The following is a 23,056-nucleotide window of genomic DNA, read 5'->3' on the forward strand; positions in this document are numbered from 1 at the left end:
ACAGTAGCAATGAGAAACGGAGAGAGCCTTGTTCTTTGCTGCCCCAGAGGGCAGGGCTAGGACCAGTGGGTAGAAAATTGCAGGGAAGCAGAACTTGGCACAACATTGGAAGAAACTTCAGAACTGCTTGGTGGGAGACTGCAGTCTAATTTGGGAGGTGACGAGCTCCCCTTCGCTGGAGGTATTTAAGCAGAGTCTGGGAATCCTGTCGGGGACGCTGTGGGTGCAAGATCTCGCACTAAGCAGTGGGTTGGGCTAGATGACCTCCAAAGTCTCTTTACAATGATACAATTTCAAGCTGGGGGCAGCATGCTGGTTTGGGTCACAGCTGAATCACTATTGTGCTTGTAGCACTAAGGTCACCTCCACACCATACATTTAAAGCAGATGGCTCCCCCAGAAATTCCTTTGTTAAGGTGCTGGGAAGTGTAGTTCTGTGAGGGGTAAACTACAGTTCCCAGGATTCTTAAGGAGAGAGTCATGTGCTTTAAACAAGCTAACATAATGCAAAAGCTTAATAATTGGGGGTGCCATGTGCCAGAAGAGGGCGCCCTCAGACTCCCCATTTAAGCTGCTAGGGGTCAATGAAGTTCAACAGAAACTAGATGTACAATGTGTGTGCCTTTGTATATTTTCAGACATCCTTACCTTGACTGAATGGTACATTTGTCTGGCCACTTACTTGGGGGATGTGGTCGAGCAGTGAATCTAATCCCTATATATGTGCATTGCAGGTGAAAGGATTGTGGGATCCCTGGAGACCCTAGGAACATAGGCAGCTGCCTTACACCAAGTCAAACCATTGGTCCATCAACCTTAGCATTGTCTATTCTAACTGGCAGCTGCTCTCAAAGATTTCAGACTGGGGACATTCCCAGCCCTACCTGGAGATACCAGGGGTTGAACCTGGGACCTTCTGCATGCAAAGCAGATGCTCTGCCACTGAGTCCATCTGCAGGATGCAAAACTCAGGATTTGGTGCCATCTTGGCTGAAAAGCTGTGTGTGAAAGGATTGGGTATTAAGAACATCAGAAGAACCTTGCTGCTGGATCAGGCCAAAAGCCCATCTAGTCCAGCATGCTGTTCTCACAGTGGCCAACCAGATGCCCCAATAGGAACCCCGCAAGCAGGAGCGCTCCCCCTACTTGCGATTCCCGGCAATTGGCATTCAAAGGCACACCACCTCCAGCACTGGAGGCAGAAGACGGTGTTGCTTTGAATTCAGCAGGTGTTCCCCTCTGAGAAATGAGAGGGTACCATGGAGGCCTCTGGGACGTCTCATTTCCCAGGACAGGTGTATCTGCAAAGTTAAGAAATGCACATCACTCCTTGCACACGCTGCCTTTCCCTGGACCAGATTACAGGTGTACACAGTTCAGCACTGCATCTTACCGGGCAGGCACACATCTGCTTTAATTCAGCGGTAAAGTGTCTGCTTTGAATGCAGATGAATCCAGGTTCAATCCCTGGCATCCCCAAGTAGGACTGGGATAAGACCCCTGTCTGAAACCCTAGAGATTTGTTGCCTGTCAGTGCAGACTGGAGGTCGGCGGGGAAAACTTTCAGCTTGAGGGACGCATGCCCTTCTAGACAACCTCCCATCATCCCTGACCATTGTCTATACTAGGGGATCTGAAGGCTAACAACATTTGGACAGCCACAGGTTCACCACCCCTGCTGTCAGTGGTGGCTGGTGCCCATTGGGACTGGTGGGGTGGAAGGCAGGGAGGTCAACAGTAGGCAGAGGCAGAGCCAATCATTGGTTAAGCAAGAGCCAATGACCAGCAGACCCACCTAATTCTAGCTTTGGCCCCGTCCTTCTCCATGCTGAGTTCTACAAGGATAAAACTGAGACCAAGGAGGAGGAAGCTGATAGCTATGGCCACCCTCTGGACTGGGTTATTTATTTATTTATTAAATTTGTATCCCGCCCTTCCTCCCAGAAGGAGCCCAGGGTGGCAGACAAAAACACTCTAAAATTTCTTACTCTAAAACACATTAAAACAAACCAGCTTTTAAAAAACAGCTTTAAAAACATCTTAAAAAGCAGTTCCAACACAGACGCAGACTGGGATAAGGTCTCTACTTAAAAGGCTTTTTGAAAGAGGAAGGTCTTCAGTAGGCACCGAAAAGATAGCAGAGATGGTGCCAGAGATGGTTGTAACTAGGAAGGCAGAGGAGGGCTTGGAGGAATCAAGACTGAGGCTGTGGGGCAGTGTCCCATTTGCCTTGTGGTCCAGCCTCCGTTGCTCGCCCTGTTAGGATCACTGTCTGCAACCCTAGTCCAAGAGTGCAAACCAGATGTGCACCATTTGGAGGACTGGTGACTTGGTTGAAATTGCTGCCCATCAGGATTGACTCCCTTGTTCACCATCTTTATGTAACGACAGTAGACAAGGGCTCCAAATGCCAGATATTATTACATGTCATGATCTTACAAAAACCAAGGCCCAGCCTCGTGAATGAGCCTTTACCGCAGGATTGGGGAACCTGCGGCCCACCAGAGGTTGTCGGACTCCAACTCCCATCAGCCCCAGCCAGTATGCCCAATGGTCAGGGATTATGGGAGCTGTAATCTATCTTGAGAGCCACACGTTCTTGCTTTACTGCCTTTTGTGTGTCTGGACCTGGGATTTACAGAGCATTACCTTCTGCTTTTCAAACAACATTCACTCTACCACCACCCCATCCAGCATTGGCGCTCTGGCATTTCGCATTCTGTTTTTGTGCTGACAGCTTTTTTTGCCACTGGTGGGAATAAAAAATCCTCTTGACAAAGCTCCTCCTTTTCACCTTGGGGCCTGCAGCCCACATACCCGCCCTCAGGCTGAAGCTGTCCTGTTGCCTCTATTTGACAGCAGGGAAACCAAGTCCCAAATCAGCTCATCTGGACTTTCAGCAGCTGCTGTCAGTCAAGGCAGCCTCCCTTCCATGGAAGGCCGGAGTGAGTCGCTTGCCCCTATCAGTTTGCAAAGGGGAAATCTTATCAATCCAGGCTGCAAACCTCTCTCTCTGTTTCTTAAAAGAATCCGCGGCTTTTCTAGGAAACTCTGACTGAGCATCGCAACAGCTTTATTTGGAGAAACGGGTGTTTAATGCTATGCATACATTTCCGAGTGGCACGGAAGTTTTTTTGCTGCTATGTTCCCGTGTTTGTTTTTGCACTGCAGCAAAAGGCTCCTACAGGAGCTCCTAGAGCAAAGCAGTTAAGCAAATGAGGCAAGAAAGGGGAGGGAGGTCACATTTAGTTTTGGCCTTGAACTCCAGAAGGAGGTTCCCCTAGGCTATCCTCCTTCAGCCTCACCCATCCCTATCTGCAATAAGGGCATAAAACCACTGACCTACCTTACAGTGTACTTTGTAAGGACTGCCAAGAAAACACTTTGACCGCTTTTAAAGCACTCTTCTTAAATGCTGCCATTATGGTTTGTGTTTATTCAAGGTTTATTCAATCCAGGATTCCCAGTGTGTGCGTTTCCAACTCAAAAACTTTTTAGAGGCAGGGTAAGGGAAGCGTGGGGATGGAGTATCAAGGAAGTTGTTGAAGGCGTTACTTCTTTTCCTATAATATTTGGCCTGTTTGCCATTGGTCCATCTAGCTCAGTGCTGTCTACATCAGGGGCGGGGAGCGTTTGTCAGGGGCCACATGCTAGGAACACAGGCAGCTGCCTTTACTGAGTCAGGCCCTTCATTCATCTGGCTCAGTATTGTCTGCACTGACTGGCAGCAGCAGCTCGCCAGGGTTCCAGAGGGGGCATTCCTAGTCCTCCTTGGAGATGCTGGGTATTGAACCCGGGACCTCTCCATGCAAAGCAGACGCTGTACCTCTGAGCTACGGCCCTTCCCCTATTAGTGGACGAGGCCAGAGGCAAAAGAGGATACTGCCTTTGCACTGCAGTCTACATGCCAGCCAGTCAAAAGAAAAGCTTCTATGCTACACAGAGACTTCTCCATCTAGGCAAGGAAGAAACCTCATCACAGCTCAAGGACATATTGCAGCCAGGCAAACGCGCTCAAGGGGTGGGGTGTTGTCTGGGAGAGGCATGCAGCTGAGGGAGTGGACGTGGGTGGGAAGAGGCCCCAGGGCCAGACAGAGAGGACTGAAGGGCCACATTCAGACCCCGGGCCTGAAGTTCCCCACCCATGGCCTACATCCAGGAAGGGAGATCTTTGGCTCTCCAGACACTGTTGGACTGCAGCTCCCATCAGCCCCAGGGAGCATGGCCAATGGTTAGGAAAGATGGGAGGTGCAGTCCAGCAACATCTGGGGGGGCCACAGCTTCCCCATCCCTGGCCTACACTGACTGGCAGCGGCTCTGCATGGTCTCTGTCAGGGGCCTTTGCCGGCCCAACCTGGAGACGCCGGGGATTGATCCTGGGACCTTCTGCGGGCAAAGCACATGTTCTACCACTGAGCTCTGGTCTTTCCTTTTCAGAAGAAGGAAAATGGGGTTCAGAGAGGGAGCTCAAAATAGTTTTCAAATGTTTGCTAGCGTGATTAGAAACAGCACGTCCTCCTTGCCCAGAGACACCTGTTTTATTTTTCTGACTATCTTTCGCCACGCTTCTAACCTGAGAAACGGTTCTGTGTGACTTGAAAGCTTGCATCCCAATTCCCGCTGGAAGCTTCAGGGCTGGTTTTTATGTAACTAATGCCAGAATACGTACTCAGTATGTGAGACTGGCCAGTGGAGCGTTCTTTTTCCACCCGACCTCCCACCTGCTCAGTATCTCTCTCCAGCCCCTTCCTGCAGTCTCAAGATTTCTATAAATAACCACCAGTTGCATAAAGTTTTTCCAAGCACGGAGCCTGTCTGCTAACCAACCCCGTTTAAAAATAAAATTAAATTGGGGGGGGTGGAGGAGCGGTAAACTTGTTACCAGGACCGGGACCCTATGACATAGCAGAGGGGTGTGTGCGTGTGTGTTTTTAAGGAGTTGAAGCTGAGTTTTGTTTGGGTAGAAACATCCAAAAAAAAAAAGCAGGCTAAGGCCAGACATTTGCCAACAGGTGCAGGATCCTGTTTTTGACACTGAAGCCAAACTGGGGCGGAAAGGAGGGAGGAGGAATTGCAGGGGAGACGTGGCCTCAGGAGTGCTCAAATCGCTTCCCTCTGCAACCCCTCACCACAGGTGCTTTATTGCCGCTCTTCAGTTCTACATTTCCTCCAAGGTGCAGCTCCTTATGAAGGCAGGGAAAAGGAACCTGTGGCCCCTCCACATATTGCTGGACTCCAACTCCCATCAGCCCCAGCCAGCTGGCCAATGGTCAGGGATGGTGGGAGTTGTAGCTCCGCAGCATCTACAGCAGCCTTTCCCAACCGGTGTGCCTCCAGATGTTGTTGGACCACAACTCCCAGCAGCCACCATTTCCAATGGCTGAGGCTGATGGGAGTTGTGGTCCAACAACATCTGGAGGCACACCGGTTGGGAAAGGCTGCTCTAGAGGGCCACAGGTTCCCACCACTTAGGGATGGCAGGATCTGTCATTTCACTTCTCTTACTTTCCACTTTTTAGGTCTCAGATTCAGTCCTCTACATTTCTGCAGCAAGCACTTTTTTTTTTTAACTTTCAGGGAAAACTCTTCAGCATTTTAGTGCAAATTTCTCCGAATAAACACATTTTATATGCAGTTTTGACTTTCATACACATTTTTGCAAGCAATTTCTCCTAATATAATGCATGTATGTGTGTTATTTCACTAACATATGCATTACATATTCATTTTTATGCATGCTTTCCCCTAAGGTATGTATTTTTGCAAACATTGTTTGGCTGGAGAACCGCATCACAAAATTCTTATAAGTGCAAATTTCAAAATATGACAGTGTTTCTCATATTGTTTCAGAAAGTGTGAATTCAACAGATTTGGCTTTAAATGCAAACTGAACTGACTTTCTCCCCCATCCCATAACACTAGAAATGCCTCTTGACCCATATGTTATCCTTACCCTGTAAGGTAGGCTAGGTTGACAAAGAGGGTAACTAGCCCAAATTCACCCAGTACAGTTTGTGTCTGAGTGGGAATGTGAATCTAGGTCTCCCCAGTCTAAAGACCAAATTAGGTCTGGGGCGTTTTGTAGCTGTTGTTTTTCAACAGCTGGGGAAGGGCCGTAGCTCAGTGGTAGAGCATCTGCTTTGCAGGAATTTCCTTTGAAACCGAGTTCCTACTGGCCATCGCACAAGTGAGGCACGCCGGATGAAATACTGAAGTGAGTCAGCAAAGAGAGGGATAGGCTGGCTATGCTTTGATTCTTCCCTGTGTCTTTGGGGACTTTCATTGCATCACAGTATCTAATATTTGACGGGAAACTGATGAAAATTTGTGGAGGGTAGCATCAGTGATGACTACCCTGAAGGCTACGTTCTCTCTCCACTGTCAAGAGTACCAGTTGCTGGGAATCACAAGTGGGGAGAGTGCTGTTGGGTCCTGTTTGCAGGTTTCCCAGAGGCATCTGGCTGGCCACTATGAGAAAAGGATGCAGGACTAGACGGGCCTTTGGACCAATCCAGCAGCAGGGCTCCTCTTATTAATTGTACTCTCTTTGGATGCCTTTAAAAAGGATTTAGACAAATTCATAGAATATAAGTCTAAAATGGCTCCTAGCTCCACCTATGAAGGAAGTTGTCTGTTGTGCCTCTGTGTGATGGGTTGCTCTGGTCTTTGCCTGATTCGTATAAGCCTCCAGTGGGAAACAGATAATTCTACTGCATCCCTGCTTCAGATGTGATTAGAGCCCTCAATTACTCTGGTACAGAGATGTAGCAGAATGACCTAGCCTCAGAAGAGGCTGCCTGCTGCATCTCTGTGTGAGCCACTGCCCTGGGATATCACCTCTCAGCCACGAGGCAAGCCCAGATCAGGAATTTATTCAAAAACACAGAGACTGGGCTCTATTTGGGGCAGGTGCTTTTCTGCCGTCATTTACTCTTACTGTACCTAATCCTTAGGACCACAAGAGGAACCTTGCTGAACTAGACCAAGGCCCTATCTAGTCCAGCATCTGGTACCCACAGCAGCCAGTCAGATGCCCCTGGAAAGCCCACAAGCAGTGCATGAAGACAACTTGGGGAAGGGCCATAGCTCAAAAGGAGAACACCTGCTTTGGATGGAGAAGGGCCCAAATTCAATCCCTAGCATCTCCAGGTAGGGCTAGGAGAGAACCTCTGCCAGAAACCCTAGAGAGCTGCTGCCAGCCGATGTAGATAACACTGAGCTAGATGAACAAACAGTTTTAGGCATAAGGCAGCTTCCTACATTCCTAAATAGATTTGTGGATGCCTCAAGTAAGGTCTATTTTAGTGCCTGCTTTGCATGCAGAAGGTCCCAGGTTCAATCCCCAGCATCTCCAGGTAGGGTTGGGAGAGACTCCTGCCTCAAACCATGGAGAGCTACTGCCAGTCAGTGTAGACAGTACTGAGCTAGATAGACCAATGGTCTGACTTGGCATAAGGCAGCCTCTTCCATTGTCACTCAGTCTCCAGTAGCTGGTATTGAGCGCCACGTTCGTTCTGAAACCTGAGGTTCTCTCTGTCTTGATGTTTATTATTGAAACAACAACAACTGAGGTTCCATATCACTACCATTGTGAATAACAGCCATTGATACCCCTCTCTCTTTGTGCTTCTAAGTATGCCTTGAAAGTATTTTTATTCCAGGAGTCTTTTTGCTATTATTTTCTTTACATGCTGACTTGCTTATTTTGGTGTAGGCTGTCCTGTTCTTGCTGTTATGGTTTTATTGTTTTTACAGCCATATTTGTAAGCCACCTTGTCAGAAATTTTATTTATAAAATGTGGGGTGTAAAATACAAGCAAGCAACTAAGTAAATAAATAAAATAGACAAATCCCCACTTTGTCTCATTCTCCTTTTAGAGTCATCAAAGGTAACAGGCCATTGCTCACTGCAGTAAACTCCATAAATTAATTGTGTGTTGTAGTCAGGCAGGATTTTCTTCTGTCTGTCTTGAATCTACTGTAAAGCCCAAGTTCCTGTATTATGTGATAGGGCAGGGGTGGCAAACCTTTCATCCTCTGAGCTACAACCCCATCAGCTCCAGCAACCATGGCCAATGGACCAGGATGATGGGAGTTGTAGTTCAGCAACTTCTGGAGAGCCACACAGGTTCCTCACCCTGGGACAGGGAGAAAACAACAACGCTGATCTCTAATCCACTTTGTCTACATTAGGCATGGGGAATCTTTAGCCCTCCAGATGTTGCTGAACTACAATTTCCATCATCCCTTGCCATCGGCTATGCTTGCTAGAGCTGATGGGAGTTGTAGTTCAGCAACATCTTGACAGTCAAAGATTCCCTACACCCAGTAGTGTAAGGGCAAATTCAGAAGTGCAGGGTCCCTTCATTATAGTTGTGCCCCCTTTCCATTTTCCCTTGCCCTCCCTGCCCACACTCTATCACAACGGATGCCTCTAGAAGCCAATCAGCATGAAAGGAAAGGCTGTGTGGTTAGCTACTGAGAAGAGTCTTCTCAGCAGCTGACTCAGCTCTTTTCACTCTTAGCTCCAATAATCAAAGGAGAAAGACTTTTGCCAGTGGTTGACATGCTCCCTTTTCGTGCTGACTGGTTCATACATAGAGACCTGGCTGGGACCCTGCTCTTAAAAAAGTAACCCTGAAGGACTACACTTCTGCTCACACCTGCCTTAGGCATTTTTTTTGCCTGAAGATTTTAGCAGTCCTGGCTGCCAACAGGTGAAAATGCATGTCTGCCTGCCAGTCTCTCTCTTTCTGAAAATATTGTTTCGGGAAGGAGAGGTGCATGACAAGAGTTTCTTCTTAACTGCCTCTTAAGAGATCTTTTAAGTGACCTATTCAGTCCACCTGCAAAGATGCAGCCCCACCGCCAGCAACAACAAGAAAGAGTTCCTTTCCAGACTTTCTACTTTTGTGTGCGATCAGAACCACTAGGAGGGGAAGTGAGCCCAGCAACAAAACAGCCCTTGGCCAAGAGGCTTTTTAGTTCCAGCTCACACCCATGAAGAGTCACCCCTGTAGACGGAAGTGGGGAATGTCTGCATGACACACAGGCACTCATAACAGCACACACCTCCTGGTCTTCACACGCTCTGCCTCTGGTGCTCCAAGCCTGGCTTTTTCGGTGTCTCTTTCCCCCCCCCACAACTGTTCCTGGATTATACAAGGCGCTCTCAACATGGGGAACATGGCTTGTGTTCCCCAGGCACCTGGCAGGTTCAGATACTCCTTCTCGAGGAAGCCCTCGCTTAGGAAAGAGTGAGTATGCCAGAATCTTTGCTAATTTAAGCCTTGTGTGCTGCCTGCTCCGTGCATTTTCTTTTCTTAAAAAGAAAGCCTCATTCGGAAAAAGAATTCCCTTGCTGAGCATGCCTTGTCTTGAGCAATGCCCTCTGAAGGAACTGCCTCAACTGTCTCGCTTTCCCCAGGCAAAGTCAGGCACTGTCTGCAGCATGTCCCTTTTCTTGAGATTTATCCAGACAAGTGTTGCAAGACTGCCACACTTCCCGTATCGCGCAGAAAGGATTTGGGGTGGGTTCTCAATGTGCCGTGGAGACAACACAGCTATTTTGTTTTAATCTTATTTGTTTATTGTTTCCCTTGGAGAGATGGCTCTGACTGCTTGAGTTTAATTTGATTATTTAAAAATTATACCCTGCCTTAGAATTAAGGGAGATCGCAGAAAAAATAGTAAATGGTTAATGTGCCTTGCAGTTCTCCCATATTAACTGTGCTCAATGGGACTTACTCCCACAGGAAGTGGGGTTTAGGACTGGAGTCTAAATTGTCTAGTTAAAACATAGCTATTTAACAACAACTTAAGATACAATCTTTACAAAGATAAGCGTTAAAAAACGAACTTTTAATTCAAAGTTTCATGGGTAAATCTCTTTCCCTTTTCTTATAGGCAGGGTTAAAAGACAGCACTTTCCCCTCAAGACTTCCTTTGCATTTATAACTCTAACTGTATATTGCTATTTCAGGGGCATATTTCAAATGTTTGAAAGACAGTGAGGCCCAAGATCAGCATAACTGGGGAGGGGGCAGAGATTGAGAGAAGTAATTCTAAAGATTTGAACAGTGCTGAGGTGTTGTAGTTTTCCTTTTTTAAATATTGCCACTGAAAAATTGCACACAATTTCAGAACTTCAGTGGAATTGTAAGTTATTTCAAGTTGCTCTCCCTATATGTGTGTGTGTACAGCGTACACAGTGAAATTAGAGTCTTGTGGCACCCTGAACAGCTCACAGATGTATTGTGATGTACGCTATTGTGGAATAGTGCCCACTTCACCCAGTGGGGTGGACACAAATTCTCAACCCGTATGCCACAATAAAGCTGCCTTTAAGGTGCCCAAGGCTCTCTCTTGGGGTTTGCCGTAAGAGCTGGACATGGCTACCCCTCTAGAAGTAGTCTCCCTAAAATTTATAGCATGCACTTTGTGTGATCATTGCATACAAGACCTACATGCAAGGCTGTGTACGCACCAAATACTTAAAGCACATTATCCCCGCCCCCCCAAAATAATCCCAGAAACTGTAGTTTGTTAAGGGTGCTGGGAATTGTAGCTCTGCACGGGGTAAACCAGTTTCCAGGATTCTTTGGGGAAATGATGTGCTTTAAATGTATGGTGTGCATGCAGCCCAGGTCTGGTGCTTTATAATCCACTCTTGTGTAGGAATGTCATTATGTTTGAAGGGTGTGTTTCATGTAAACTAGAATTTCTGGGCTCTGGAACTTCTCTCTGTTCCCACGCTGCCTTTATGCTGATCTGAATAGTTAAGCGTTTGTTGATTTGTAAAACTTCATGATAGGTAAAGGGGCTTCATGACATTACTTTAACACTGCTTTTTCTTAAAGATTGTCTTTGCTTTTGCAAAACAGGCTCACGTTTGCAACTTAAATGACAACATTAAAGGGATGCAGTTGAGCCTCGTGATTTCCCCTCCCTGCCACATGACATAATGTGGCCCTAGATGGATCCTAAATAGCCAAACTAAGGGACTGTTTGTAGATGTGAAAGAATGGAATACTAGGCCACGTTGCTAAGTGCCAGCATGGCTGAAACAAAATCTGGTGACTAGGTACATGCTTTAGATTTCTCAGTGCCCAAGCAACCAGGCTCTTGGGCTTTCTCTGGCTCTATATATGTGTGTGCATGTAAGGGCTAATCCACACCATACATTTAAATCACACCCAACACATGTGACTTCCCTCAAAGAATCAAGAGAATTGTAGATTGTTAAGGGTGCTGCGAAGTTGTAGCTCTGTGAGATGGAATCCACAGTTCCCAGGATTCCCTGGGGTGAGTTACACGCTTTAAATGTGCATTGGATGCGATTTAAATGTATGATGCCCATAAGGCAACATACACCATACATCTAAAGCAGATGGCTTCCCCCAAAGAATCATGGGAACAGTAGTTTATTACAATTGCTGGGAACTGTAGCTCTGTGAGGGGTAAACTACAGTATGCTTTGGGGGAAGCCATGTGCTTTAAATGTACTGTGTGTGTACACAGCCTTACAGGCAGGCACCTTGAAAGTGAGTGCAAAATACATAGTCCCTTGAAGGACACGTTGATGTACGACATGCCTCAAACACTAGTGGTTGTGTAGTTATATTGACATGCACGTGCACAAAATCCAGTTTTGTGTGTGTTACTGACTGCACAAAAAGTGGGAGCTTTCAAGGGCTTTGTGGATGGCGCGAAAGCATGTTGTGTGTTGAAAATGTACTGTGGACAGATAGTGTCCCCCATCCCCAATCCACACACAACGGCACTTTGGGCTGTTATGTTTTGGTGGCACTGAAGTGAGAGACTATAAAATGGTGGACTCATCGGCCTAGGGAGCAGCAGCACACTCCATACCAGGGGTTCCCAAACAATGGTCTGTGGACCATCAGTGGTCCATGAGCTTCATTCAGGTGGGCCCATCTGTGTCTGATTAAATATTTGTATTGAATTTTAATTACACTTTATTGCTTTTCATTTCTTCTCTTGTATTTTACTGTTTTACAATGTGAATTCTTTCAATATAAGAATGAATAGAAGCTATCAAAATACAATTAAAAATCATACAGCATCTAGCACATCACATCAGGATTGCTACAACAGGCAGAAAAATGATTTAGGTATTCTGCCAAGACCCTCAGCAATTTTCAAGCAGTCCACAGAGAGAGAAAAAATTGGGAAACCCTGCTCTATACTATCCCTTTTCTACAAGAGAATGAAAACAACAGCAACAAAAGATGGCCACAGAATTCCAAAGAACTGCATGATGGGATACTGCAGGAAGTAAGAGCCCTGGCCTATTTTAACACTTCATCTACATCACTGACAACTGGGGTGTGACATTGTCAACCACAAGTTCTGACACATCAAAGAAAACCAACACAGATTGCAAAACACAACAAAGGGAAACATATGCTAAGGTGGTTTGGTATCTGTACCCAGATTCTTTGGGATTAATGCCTGTCGTTGGGATCAATAGATCCCCTTTCCGATCACTGAAGGGTTTATTTTTAATTTCTTTTTTGCTTCTTTGTTTTATCAAGAGACAATATGCAGAGTTTGGGGGGTGCTGCTGGGGGCTTTGCAAAGATTCAAGAGTAGGAACAGGTGGTGGGTCTTTCTGTTTTGTCTAGGGTTGCAAGTAATTCAGCACAAGTCAGCTGAGCAATGCTACCAGACTGAATATTCAAGGGGAAGGCGCAGTGGTTAGGGCATCTGTTTTGCATGCACAAGGGCCTAGGTTCAATCCCTGGCCTCTCCAGGTAGGACTGGGAGAGACTCCCTGCCTGAAACCCTGCAGAGTCGCTCCCAGTCAGTGTAGACAATATTGAGCTGGATAGACCAACGGTCTGAATCAAGATGATGCAGCTTCCTGTGTTTTTTTATTTATTTATTTTGTGAGGGGTGGTTGGCAGCCTCTGGCACTCAAGCAAAAGTAGTAATATAGAGCAGTAGTTCGCAAACTTTTCCCCCCTGGACTACTTGAAAATTACTGATGGGACCACTTAAATGATTTTTCTGCCTTTTGTAACAATTGGAACATGCTATTTTTTTTAATTGTGTCTCTATTACTTTTTTATTTCTTATGCATTGCACTTTATCGAATTACGATTTGAATTCTGTGGAATTCAGTAAATACAATGAAGTACAAAATAAGAATTTGTTTCTTTGTTATCTATTGTAGTCCATAGAATTCAAATTGTAATACAATAAAATCCAATATTAAGAAATGAAAGAAGCAATAAAATGCAATTAAAAATCAACATGAATGTTTAATACAATGGTTGTGCCATCTGTGGTCTTCAACCACAAGTCCACAGACACGCCATGGACCACCTGAATGAAGCTTGTGGACCACCAGTGGTCACAGGCTACAGTTTGGGAACCCCTGATATACAGCAAATGGGTGGTCTGAAGGTTCTTTACAGCCCCTTCCAACGTGACAGAATGGTCTTACAGAATGCACCAGTATAGGAAATGGCACGACATTTAAAAGCATGGCCTGGTGTGAAGAGATGTGTATTCCTGTACTAAACCTTATGCTTCGCACAGTGCATTATTAACCAATGGAATTCACCACCACAAGAGGCACTAGCTTGGAAAGCTTTAATAGAAAAATGAATGGAGGAGGGGTAGTCAGTTGATGGCTATCGGCCATGGTGGCTAAATGCTATTTCTACATACAAAGGCTCACGCATGGGGTTTGCACCAGTCCAATAGACTTTCTCTAAATAAATTTTTTGGGGAACAACTGACTCCCATGCCACATTACATACAGTGTTGGAATTCGCTCCCACAAGATGTTGTGATGGCTACCAAACAAATTGAGGATCAGGCTATTAATGTAACGTGCCTGGCTTTCCCCTAGAATCCTGGGAGCTGTCATTCACCCCTGCAACCTACAAAACTACAATTCCCAGGATTCTTAGAGGGAAGAAATGTGCTCTCAATGTATGACATGGATGTGACAAGCCCGTCTGTGTAACATGTGCATTCATCCCACTTTTGTCTCTGGCCGAATAGGTTTGGCAGGATTCTATATGGATTCAAAAACCTGCCAGAACCTTTTGACTAAAGGCAAGAGTAGGACTACATAAGTGTGTGTACGTGTGTATGTATACCAGTGATGGGGAACCTGTGCCCCCACTCCCAATGTGTTGTTGGAACCCGACTCTCATCAGCTCCTGCTAGCATAGCCAACGATCAGGGGTGATGGGAGCTGTACTCCAGCAACATCTTGAGGACCACAGGTTCACTATCTCTGTGGTACACCATAAGAAGTGATACCTTCCCTTAAATACTTCAAACGTTATTGAAAAACACTATGTGCCTCCAACTGCAGAATCTTTTTCTCAGCTAGAATTATGCGCTGGAAGGATGGTAGGCACTGTCTTTTTTTAATCTTTCCTTAACCACCCTGATTGTGAGTAGACCAGGACAATTTAAACCCGGGTGAGGAGACTGTTGGCCTCCAACTCCCATCAACCCCAAACAGCATAGCCAGTGGTTAGGGATGAAAGGAGTTTTAATCCAACAACTTCTGGAGGGCCACAGGTTCCCCACCCCTGATTTAAACATACTGCACGGCAAGTAGTCATGGTATGCACCGTGGGACCAGAGCTTTTGTATTCTGTGTGTTTTATTTTGAGAAAATGCATTCTCCTCTCTGCAAATATGGAACGCAACAGCCCTAAGAGAGACTTATTGTAGAATTTGCCACTACTATGATGCAACCCATGACCAAGAAGGAAGGATGTATGTGGTTAAAAAACACACACCAAAAAACCCCCCTAATCTTCTAGGGACAAAATGTTGCAGTTTGCTTTCAAGAGCTGAAACTGCTTTGGCTGAGAGTGATGGTGGGGGAGGAGAATTCTCTAAGTGTGACATCAGCTGACACCTGGGCACCAACAATGCCTCTTCTGAGTCACTGAAGGGGACCGGCCTCAGGCATCGCCATGAAAGATGCGGGTGGGGAAAGACTGGTGATGGCAGGAATTGTTATTTAGATAGTGCGGCACGACTTCTTGAAATATGTTTTGTTTTGAAGGTGTTTTGTAGATGTTTTTAGTGTTATGTCACTTGGTTGAGTGGGGTACAAATTTAATAAATAATAATCATTTTAATAATAATAAAGCAAATGTTGGTCCTTGTAAAGGGGGCACCATTTGGCCTGTGTATCAACCCAGCATACACTTCAAGCATGTGGCTTCCCCTAAAGAATTTTGGGGACTGTAGTTTTTTAAAGATGCTGGGAATTGTAGCTCTACGAGGGGTAAACTACAGTTCCTAGGATTTTGGGGGGGGGAGTCATGTGCTTTAAATGTATGCAGGCACGGGCTCCTCTTCAGGCAATAAAATTGTTTTTATTTCAATTTGTGTGCCGCTTTTCTACATAAGCATGCCCAAAGCAGCTCACAACAGCAAAAAAACCATTATCAGCACACAATTACAGTAAGCTAATGCCAACTCATTTCAAAATAGAATAAAGCAAACCAAACAAGTAAGTTCATTTTGACAATTATTTAGGCCTGCAGCAATTTGCATGTTGGTTTGGAGTATGGGAGAGCAATCCTTTTTATGGATTTAGCTATCTTGGATAACATTTGTTTATTAGATGGCTGCATACACACACCATACATTTTAAGTACATTTTCTGGAGATTAAATATGGGACCTTCAGCATGTTGCATATATGAAGCCCGGCCTTATATCATTTGCCTAACACTGGCTCCTCAAGATCTAAGGAAGAGGTATTTTCTCAGCAGCAGTACCTAAAAACCCTATAAATCGACATACCCAGGACTGAACCTGGGATTTCGGGCAAATAAAGCATGTGCTCTTATCACTGAGCAATAGCCCCTCATAATGAAAACACAACGACAATAGGGAGAAACCTCCAACCCTAATCAGCAGCACAGAGTAAAATCTTCCACCAACAAATCCATTTTTCAGCCAGTAACTGGCTTCTACAAACATAGGGAGCTGCCTATACTGAGTCAGACTGGCATTTCAGGCGGTGAGTCTCCCCTAGCCCTACCTGGAGATGTCTGGGATTGAACTTGAGACCTTTGCATGCAGACACTCTACCACTAGGCAACATCCCTTCCTATATCTAGTAAGGGAGTTTTAAAAGCCCCCCTGAATAACTTGCACTTTGCCTTCCTCTGTAAAAATAAAAAGGGACAATCTTGGCTGACTTTCCTCAAAAGAAGCACTAAAATATTATTATTATTATTTATTAGATTTATTAGTTGCTTCATAACCGAAGGTCCCCAAGCGACTCACACAATGTTAAAACAAAGCAAATAAAACACTATAAAAACATATTAATAAACAACCACAGAACAATAACAATACCCCCCCACAGCCACAGGAAGGTTTGGTAGCATATTAAAAACAAAACATCATCTCAATCTATCAAATGCCTGGGAGGAAAGGTACTTCTTTACCTGGCACTGAAAAGTTGTCAATGATGGCGCCAGGCAGACCTCACTGGGGAGCATATTCTACAAATGAGGAGCCACCACTGAAAAGGCCATCTCCCTTGTCCAAGCTTCCCTCAAAGGGGGGACCTGGAGAAGGGCCTCAGAAGAAGATAGAATTAAAATCAGTATGAATATTTAACATGGGCATGCCACAGACCACCTGAATGAACCTTGTGGACCACTAGTGTTTCATGGATCACACTTAGGGAAACCCTGACAGTAGCTGTATGCGCCTGACAACTCACTCTTATCAAGAAGATGGGCAACTGCATTTTACACCATCAACAGTTTCCAAATGCTTTTCAAGGGCAGCCCTATGTAGAGTATGTTAACAACAATAGATTCTTGGGTCACTGTGCTTTTATATTTTTTTGACACTGTTTTATAGGCTGCCTTTTGAGAAAAAACATTCTTGCAACATGGTTTGCAAAGAAAACACAAGTAAATTAAACCAAACAGTGTAAAGCAATAAATTTTAAAACTACAGAAAAGCATAAGTAAAAAACTGAGCTGCAGTTCTTTCTAAGAAATTAGGTCCTGGAGAGTTTGAATCTGTCTTGAACCCAGGTATGGAACTTCTGCCCTTAAAACACAGATGGCATTGTTTAGTTTGAATGTGGTGAAAGAGGCGTTCCACTCATGCCCAGCAACAGTGGCTCCAACTGTGAGTTTGAGAAAGATGCTCCAAGGCATAGCTCAGAGGCAGAGCACATACTCTGCATGCAAATGCTCCTAGGTTCAATCCCTGCCATCATCAGGTAGGGCTGGGAAAGGCTCTTGTCTGAAACTGAGAGCTGCTGCCAGTCAGTGTAGACACTGCTATCTATGTTAAAGTTGAGGCATATTTAAACTCACATTTTTTGAGAGAGAGTGTATGCATGCCTGGTCTTCCTTTTGGAGAACTGGGGGGAAAAAGAGAGAAGAACAAATTAGATTCGCAGATGGGCACCCTCCCTCTTTTCTGATCACCTTAACTCTGTCCCTAGGAAGGCAGAAACCTTAGATCATCCAGGCTGGGGAAGAACTAAGCATTCCTTTCTGGAAGGACAAATAAAACAAAGGGGGGAAAGCCTACTAAGTCTCTTAAGTGTTCTTGATGGCCAGCTGTTCATGAGGCTTGGACACTTTAGAGCCTGGTGATAAAAGTTGCTAATTCCACCCCTGATGCATTCCTGATTTGCTGTGTTTGCTTGCTTTGATCTTACCTGATTGTGGCCCTTTTTTTTAATTGCTTTTCAGACAAGAGAGCAAAAAAAAGCTAGCCAGCCTGTTTGGTTTTGAACCAGGACAGGAGAGGGATGTTACCTCAGACAAGATACTCCAGTATATTCCTGGCAAGGCAAGTATTATGAGATCTACACTATCTTATTTCTAATCACATGCATGACACTTCTGATATCCAGTGACTTCTCTATCTTGGTCATCCCCTGGTGAGATAGGTGACTATTGCATTTGTTTGACAGATGAGAAACTGAGGCTGAGATAGGGACTTGAGCAAGGCCATTTGCATTGTTTGTGGCTGAGAATTAAAAGCAGGAATCCTCAACCTTCCAGAAAAACCACACCTTCCCACTATAACCCAATCTGGTTTAAAATTGATTAGCATGCCATGCACCAAGGAATTCTGGGAAATTGAAGGACTGATACCCCTCTATTAGTTAAGGCTGTCTAAGTCTTGTTAACAGCTGGTATAGCACAGTGGGGAGGAGAGCCTGGCTTGGAGGCCAGAGTCTGTGAGTTCAAATCCCTGCGCTCTGCAGGTGAGGGTCTCCTGCAGATACCATCTTATTATGAGGTCCGTACTGCACAACATAGGAAACGCACGTTTAGTGTGGCGGCACCTACCCTTCCTCTTTCAACAAGCCTTTTCAGCTGAGAACTATCCCATTCTGCGTCTGTGTTGGTTGGAATTGCTTTTTAATATATTCTTAAACCTTTTTAAAAATGTTTTTAATCTTAGAAGATGTTTTGAAAGATTTTTTAAAAAACGTTTTTAAAGATGTTTTTGTTCGAATGTGTTTTAAAGTTTGTTTTCATGATGTTTTAATGTTTTTAGTGCTTTTGTTTGCCACCCTGGGCTTCTGCTGGGAGGAAGGGCGGGATATAAATCAAATAATAAATAAATAAATACAACAGTTCTTTGGAGGAATCCATGTGCTTTAAATGTATGGTGTGGATGTGATGACAGCCTTTAGAATTGTCTCAAAGTGAAAATGCAGCACAGACTGCTGGTCAGCCAGTGGGCGTGTCGCACTGGCCATTATGACATGCAAGACCTATTAATTACCTGTAATTAAAATCAACACAAATTAGCCAGCCCTCTGTCACTCTCTGAACAAGAACACAGAACAGGGACCAACTCTTGAATGTGTGGCTTGTTCTCATGCTGGTTTTCCTGGGTGGAGGTGGTGACAGGGCCCTGTCACCAACCTGTATATCTGGAGTTATGAGTACAAAGAGGTAAGGAGGAAGGGATTGTGCTGCTCTTCTTGTTCACTGAGAAGGCAGGAAACTAGAAGGCTGATTCATCCTTCATGAGGTACAGAGGTTGCACCCAAGCCTTTGCAGTGCTTGGGAGAAAGTTGGCAATTCTGTAGCACTCACAGATGGCTCCATTTAAGAATAACTCCTAGACAGGACTGTCAATCCTTCTAGGCCCTAGGAGGATTAATGCATATTTATATTAAATTAATGTACTGATGTTGAGGTAACAATAATAAATAATTTAAGGTAAATGGAACATAACAGCAAGTTACAAACATTTAAGAAATATAGGCACATCTGCATTTAAAGCAGGGTCATACAGTTATGGCTTCCCTCAAAGGAAGGCTGAGAGTTGTTAGGAGACCCCTATTACTCTCACAGAGCTCCAGTTCCCAGAGTTCCTTGGGAAGAGAGATTAACTGTTGAACCACTCTGGAAATTGTAGTTCTGTGAGGGGAATAGGGGTCTCCGAACAACACTCGGCACCCTTTGCAACTTAGAATCCTCCAACAGAGCAGAAATCTTGAATTACCGGGGTTCCTGACCGCAGGAAGGATTCTTCACACATTCAGGTGAATGTGCAAAGAATCCCTTCTTCCCACTCAACATGAGAAGATTGGGATGGGGACATTGTGCAGAGTACATAACCCTGTTCCCCCCTACAAGGGTTTGGGCAATAATGCCTGAATAGCACTATAATGTCATGTCTGACGGGGCTATAATGTCTTCCAAGAGCATCCTTCTGTCTAGGGTGACATCCAACCATATTTTATTTATTTATTTATTATTTGCTTTATATCCCACCCTTCCTCCAAGTAGGAGCCCAGGGCAGCAAACAAAAGCACTAAAAACACTTTAAAACATCATAAAAACAGACTTTCAAATACATTAAAACAAAACATATTTGAAAACATTTTTAAAAGCTTTCAAGACATATTTTTTAAAAAAATTTAAAAGCATATCAAAAAGCAATTCCAACACAGACGCAGATTGGGATAACGTCTCAACTTAAAAGGCTTGTTGAAAAAGGAAGGTCTTCAATAGGCGCCGAAAAGATAACAGAGATGGCGCCTGTCTAATATTTAAGGGGAGGGAATTCCACAAGTTCCACACTAAAGGACCGTTTTCTATGTTGTGTGGACCGGACCTCCTGATAAGATGGTATCTGCAGGAGGCCCTCACCTGCAGAGCGCAGTGATCGACTGAGTATATAAGGGGTAAAACGGTCTTTCAGGTATCCTGGTCCCAAGCTGTATAGGGCTTTGTACGCCAAAACTAGAACCTTGAACTTGGCCCGGTAGCAAATGAGCAGCCAGTGCAATTCTTTCAGCAGCGGAGTGACATGTTGACGATACCCTGTTCCAGTGAGCAGTCTCACCACCGCATTTTGCGCCAGCTGCAGCTTCCGGACCAACCTCAAGGGTAGCCCCACATAGAGCACATTACAGGAATCCAGCCTGGAGGTTACCAGTGCGTAGACAACAGTGGTCAGGCCATCCCGGTCCAGAAAAGGCCGCAGCTGTCTTACCAGCCGAAGGTGGTAAAAGGCACTCCTAGCCACTAAGGTCACGTCAGCCTCTAGCAACAAAGATGGATCCAGGAGCACCCCCAGACTATGGACCTGCTCTTTCAGAGGGAATATGACCCCATCCAAAGCAGGCAACTGACCAATTATCCAAACTCGGGAACCACCAACCCACAGCGCCTCCGTCTTGCTAGGATTCAGACTCAGTTTATTGGCCCTCATCCAGCCCATCACTGAGTCCAGGCACTGGTCCAGGGCTTGCACGGCCTCTCCCGATTCAGATGTTACTGCTGACACTTCGCCCCAAAGCTCCTGGTGACTGCTCCCAGGAGCTTCATATAGATGTTAAACAGCATGGGGGACAAGATGGTACCCTGCAGCACCCTACAGCACAACTGCCAGGGGGCCGAAAGACAATCACCCAATGCTATTATCTGAGAACGACCTTGAGAAATAGGATCAGAACCACTCTAAAACAGTGTCTCCAATACCCATCTCACCAAGTTGGCCCAGAAGGATACCATGGTCAATAGTATTAAAAGCTGCTGAGAGATCAAGTAAGAGTAACAGGTTGCACTCCCCTGTCCTTCTCCCGATAAAGGTCATCCATCAGGGCAACCAAGGCCGATTCAAAGCACATGTCTTCCCCCAAATAATCCTGCCAATCCTAGTTTGTTAAGGATTCTGGGAACTGTAGCTCAACAAAGGGTAAACTATAGTTCCCAGGATTATCTGGGGGAAAGCCATGTGTTTTAAATATATGGTGTGAATGTGATCTAGCTCAGTGGCAGAGCACCTGCTTTGCATACAGAAGGTCCCAGATTCAATCTTTGGCATCTCCAGATAGGGCTGGGAGTAACCCCTGCCTGAAACCCTGGGGAGCAGCTGCCAGTCAGTGTAGACAGTACTGAGCTAGATGGACCAGTGGTCTGACTAGTATAAGGCAGCTGCCTATATTCCTAGAGAGCCAGTCCTGAGCAGCTACCCTACATTTGCCTAATATTCTTCCCTGGGAGATTTGCCAGGCCTGTGAACCTTTTACAAACTGTTTCTAAATCTGAATTACCGCCTCCCCCTTTCAAAATATGCCTTCATTTTAACATGGCTGGGATTTAAATCTTTGTAGGTTTTGGATCTCTTCATGGTTTGGCTGCTCCTTCTTTGGGGCCACTGGAACAGCATCCACACCATACATTTAAAGCACATTTATAGCACTTTATTTATTTATTTAAAATATTTATATACCACTTAATAATTTCTAAGTGGTGTATATAGTAACAATCCATACATACAATAAACAATAACATCCCCATAAAACTAAGCACTTTAACAGTCATGGCTTCCCCCAAAGAATCCTGGGAACTATAGTTTCTCTCACACAGAGCTACAGTTCCCAACACCCTTAACAAACTAGTTTCCAGACTTCTTTGGGGGAAGCCATGTGCTTTAAATGTATGGTGTGGATGTTAATCAACTTGGTGAGCTACTTTTCACATGTGCATTCGGCAGTAGTGTTCATCTCTCCCGTCATGACAAAGTTCTTTTTAGTTACACTATGGCATATGACGTATAAAGCAGCCTTTTGCCTGGAGTGTTTAATTTCAATTTTTATAGGCCAGAGTAGATGTTAAGTTTCGGGTCTTTAAAGCTGCAAGACCACCCCAAGCTAAAAGATGGGCTGAGCTGCTAAAAATATATATATATCAATTTGCTGTGTGCAGATGTGCTTGTATGTTTGGGCCACAGTAGCATTTATATGCAATAATTAGCATTTATATAGTGCTTTAGAGAGTTCAAAGAATGTAGCTTACTCGTGAATCCTACAACAACCCTCTAAATGAGGTTTATGTACTCTGCCTGGATTGCAGATGGAAGGGGGTGAATTGGATGTGATGATAGCTTGCTTAAGGAAGGGATAAAGATCCTGTTGGCCCCAGGCAGAATGAACATACAGTAGGGCCCCGCTTTACGGCGTTCCGCTTTAAGGCGTTCCACTGATGCGGCGCCGTTCATTTTCAATTTGAAAGGGTTTTTTTCCCTTTCGCAACTTTTGCGCCGTTTTCGAGTCATTTTTGCGCGACATGGCCCATTAAAATCAATGGGGTTCTGCTCTACGGTGTTTTCCACTTTACGGCGGGGGTCCGGAACGGATCCCGCCGTATAAGCAGGGTCCTACTGTAGTGGGACTTACATCTGGGGAAACATGGAGTTGTATCCAACTAAATCCTCAGATTAGATTCTTTGAAATTAATGGACCTAAGTTAATCATGATCATTAACTTCAATGGGTTTACTCTGGGTGGTAGGGCCACATTCATACCATACGTTTATTCCACTATTATACTACTTTAAACAGTAATGGCTTTCCCCAAGGAATCCTGGGAATGATAATTTGTGAAGGTTGCTGACAGCTGTTAGGAGACTCATATTCTCCTCACAGAGCTACAATTCCCAGAGTTCCCTGGCAAGACAGATTGACTGTTAAAGCACTCTGGGAATTGTAGCTCGGCGAAGGGAACAGGGGTCTCCTCACAATGCTCAGCACCT

At 45.0% G+C, this 23,056-nt stretch overlaps 2 protein-coding genes across 2 annotated transcripts in view; one reads left to right on the forward strand and one right to left on the reverse strand.

Annotated features, from left to right (window-relative positions):
- The window catches only part of NOC2L (NOC2 like nucleolar associated transcriptional repressor), a 123,056-nt gene extending 105,660 nt beyond the window's left edge, over positions 1-17,396 (reverse strand). Inside the window, exon 1 of the mRNA XM_061601279.1 lies at positions 17,357-17,396. Within this exon, the coding sequence (XP_061457263.1) occupies positions 17,357-17,381 (25 nt within the window). The 5' untranslated portion in view covers positions 17,382-17,396. The remainder of the gene's footprint in view (positions 1-17,356) is intronic.
- PLEKHN1 (pleckstrin homology domain containing N1) overlaps positions 9,008-23,056 on the forward strand; it is a 62,737-nt gene continuing 48,688 nt past the window's right edge. The window contains exons 1-2 of the mRNA XM_061601281.1: positions 9,008-9,257; positions 17,741-17,840. Coding sequence (XP_061457265.1) covers positions 9,178-9,257; positions 17,741-17,840 — 180 coding nt within the window. The 5' untranslated portion in view covers positions 9,008-9,177. The remainder of the gene's footprint in view (positions 9,258-17,740; positions 17,841-23,056) is intronic.

Source organism: Rhineura floridana, chromosome 18 (assembly GCF_030035675.1).
Source record: "Rhineura floridana isolate rRhiFlo1 chromosome 18, rRhiFlo1.hap2, whole genome shotgun sequence".
Lineage (NCBI taxonomy): Eukaryota > Metazoa > Chordata > Lepidosauria > Squamata > Rhineuridae > Rhineura > Rhineura floridana.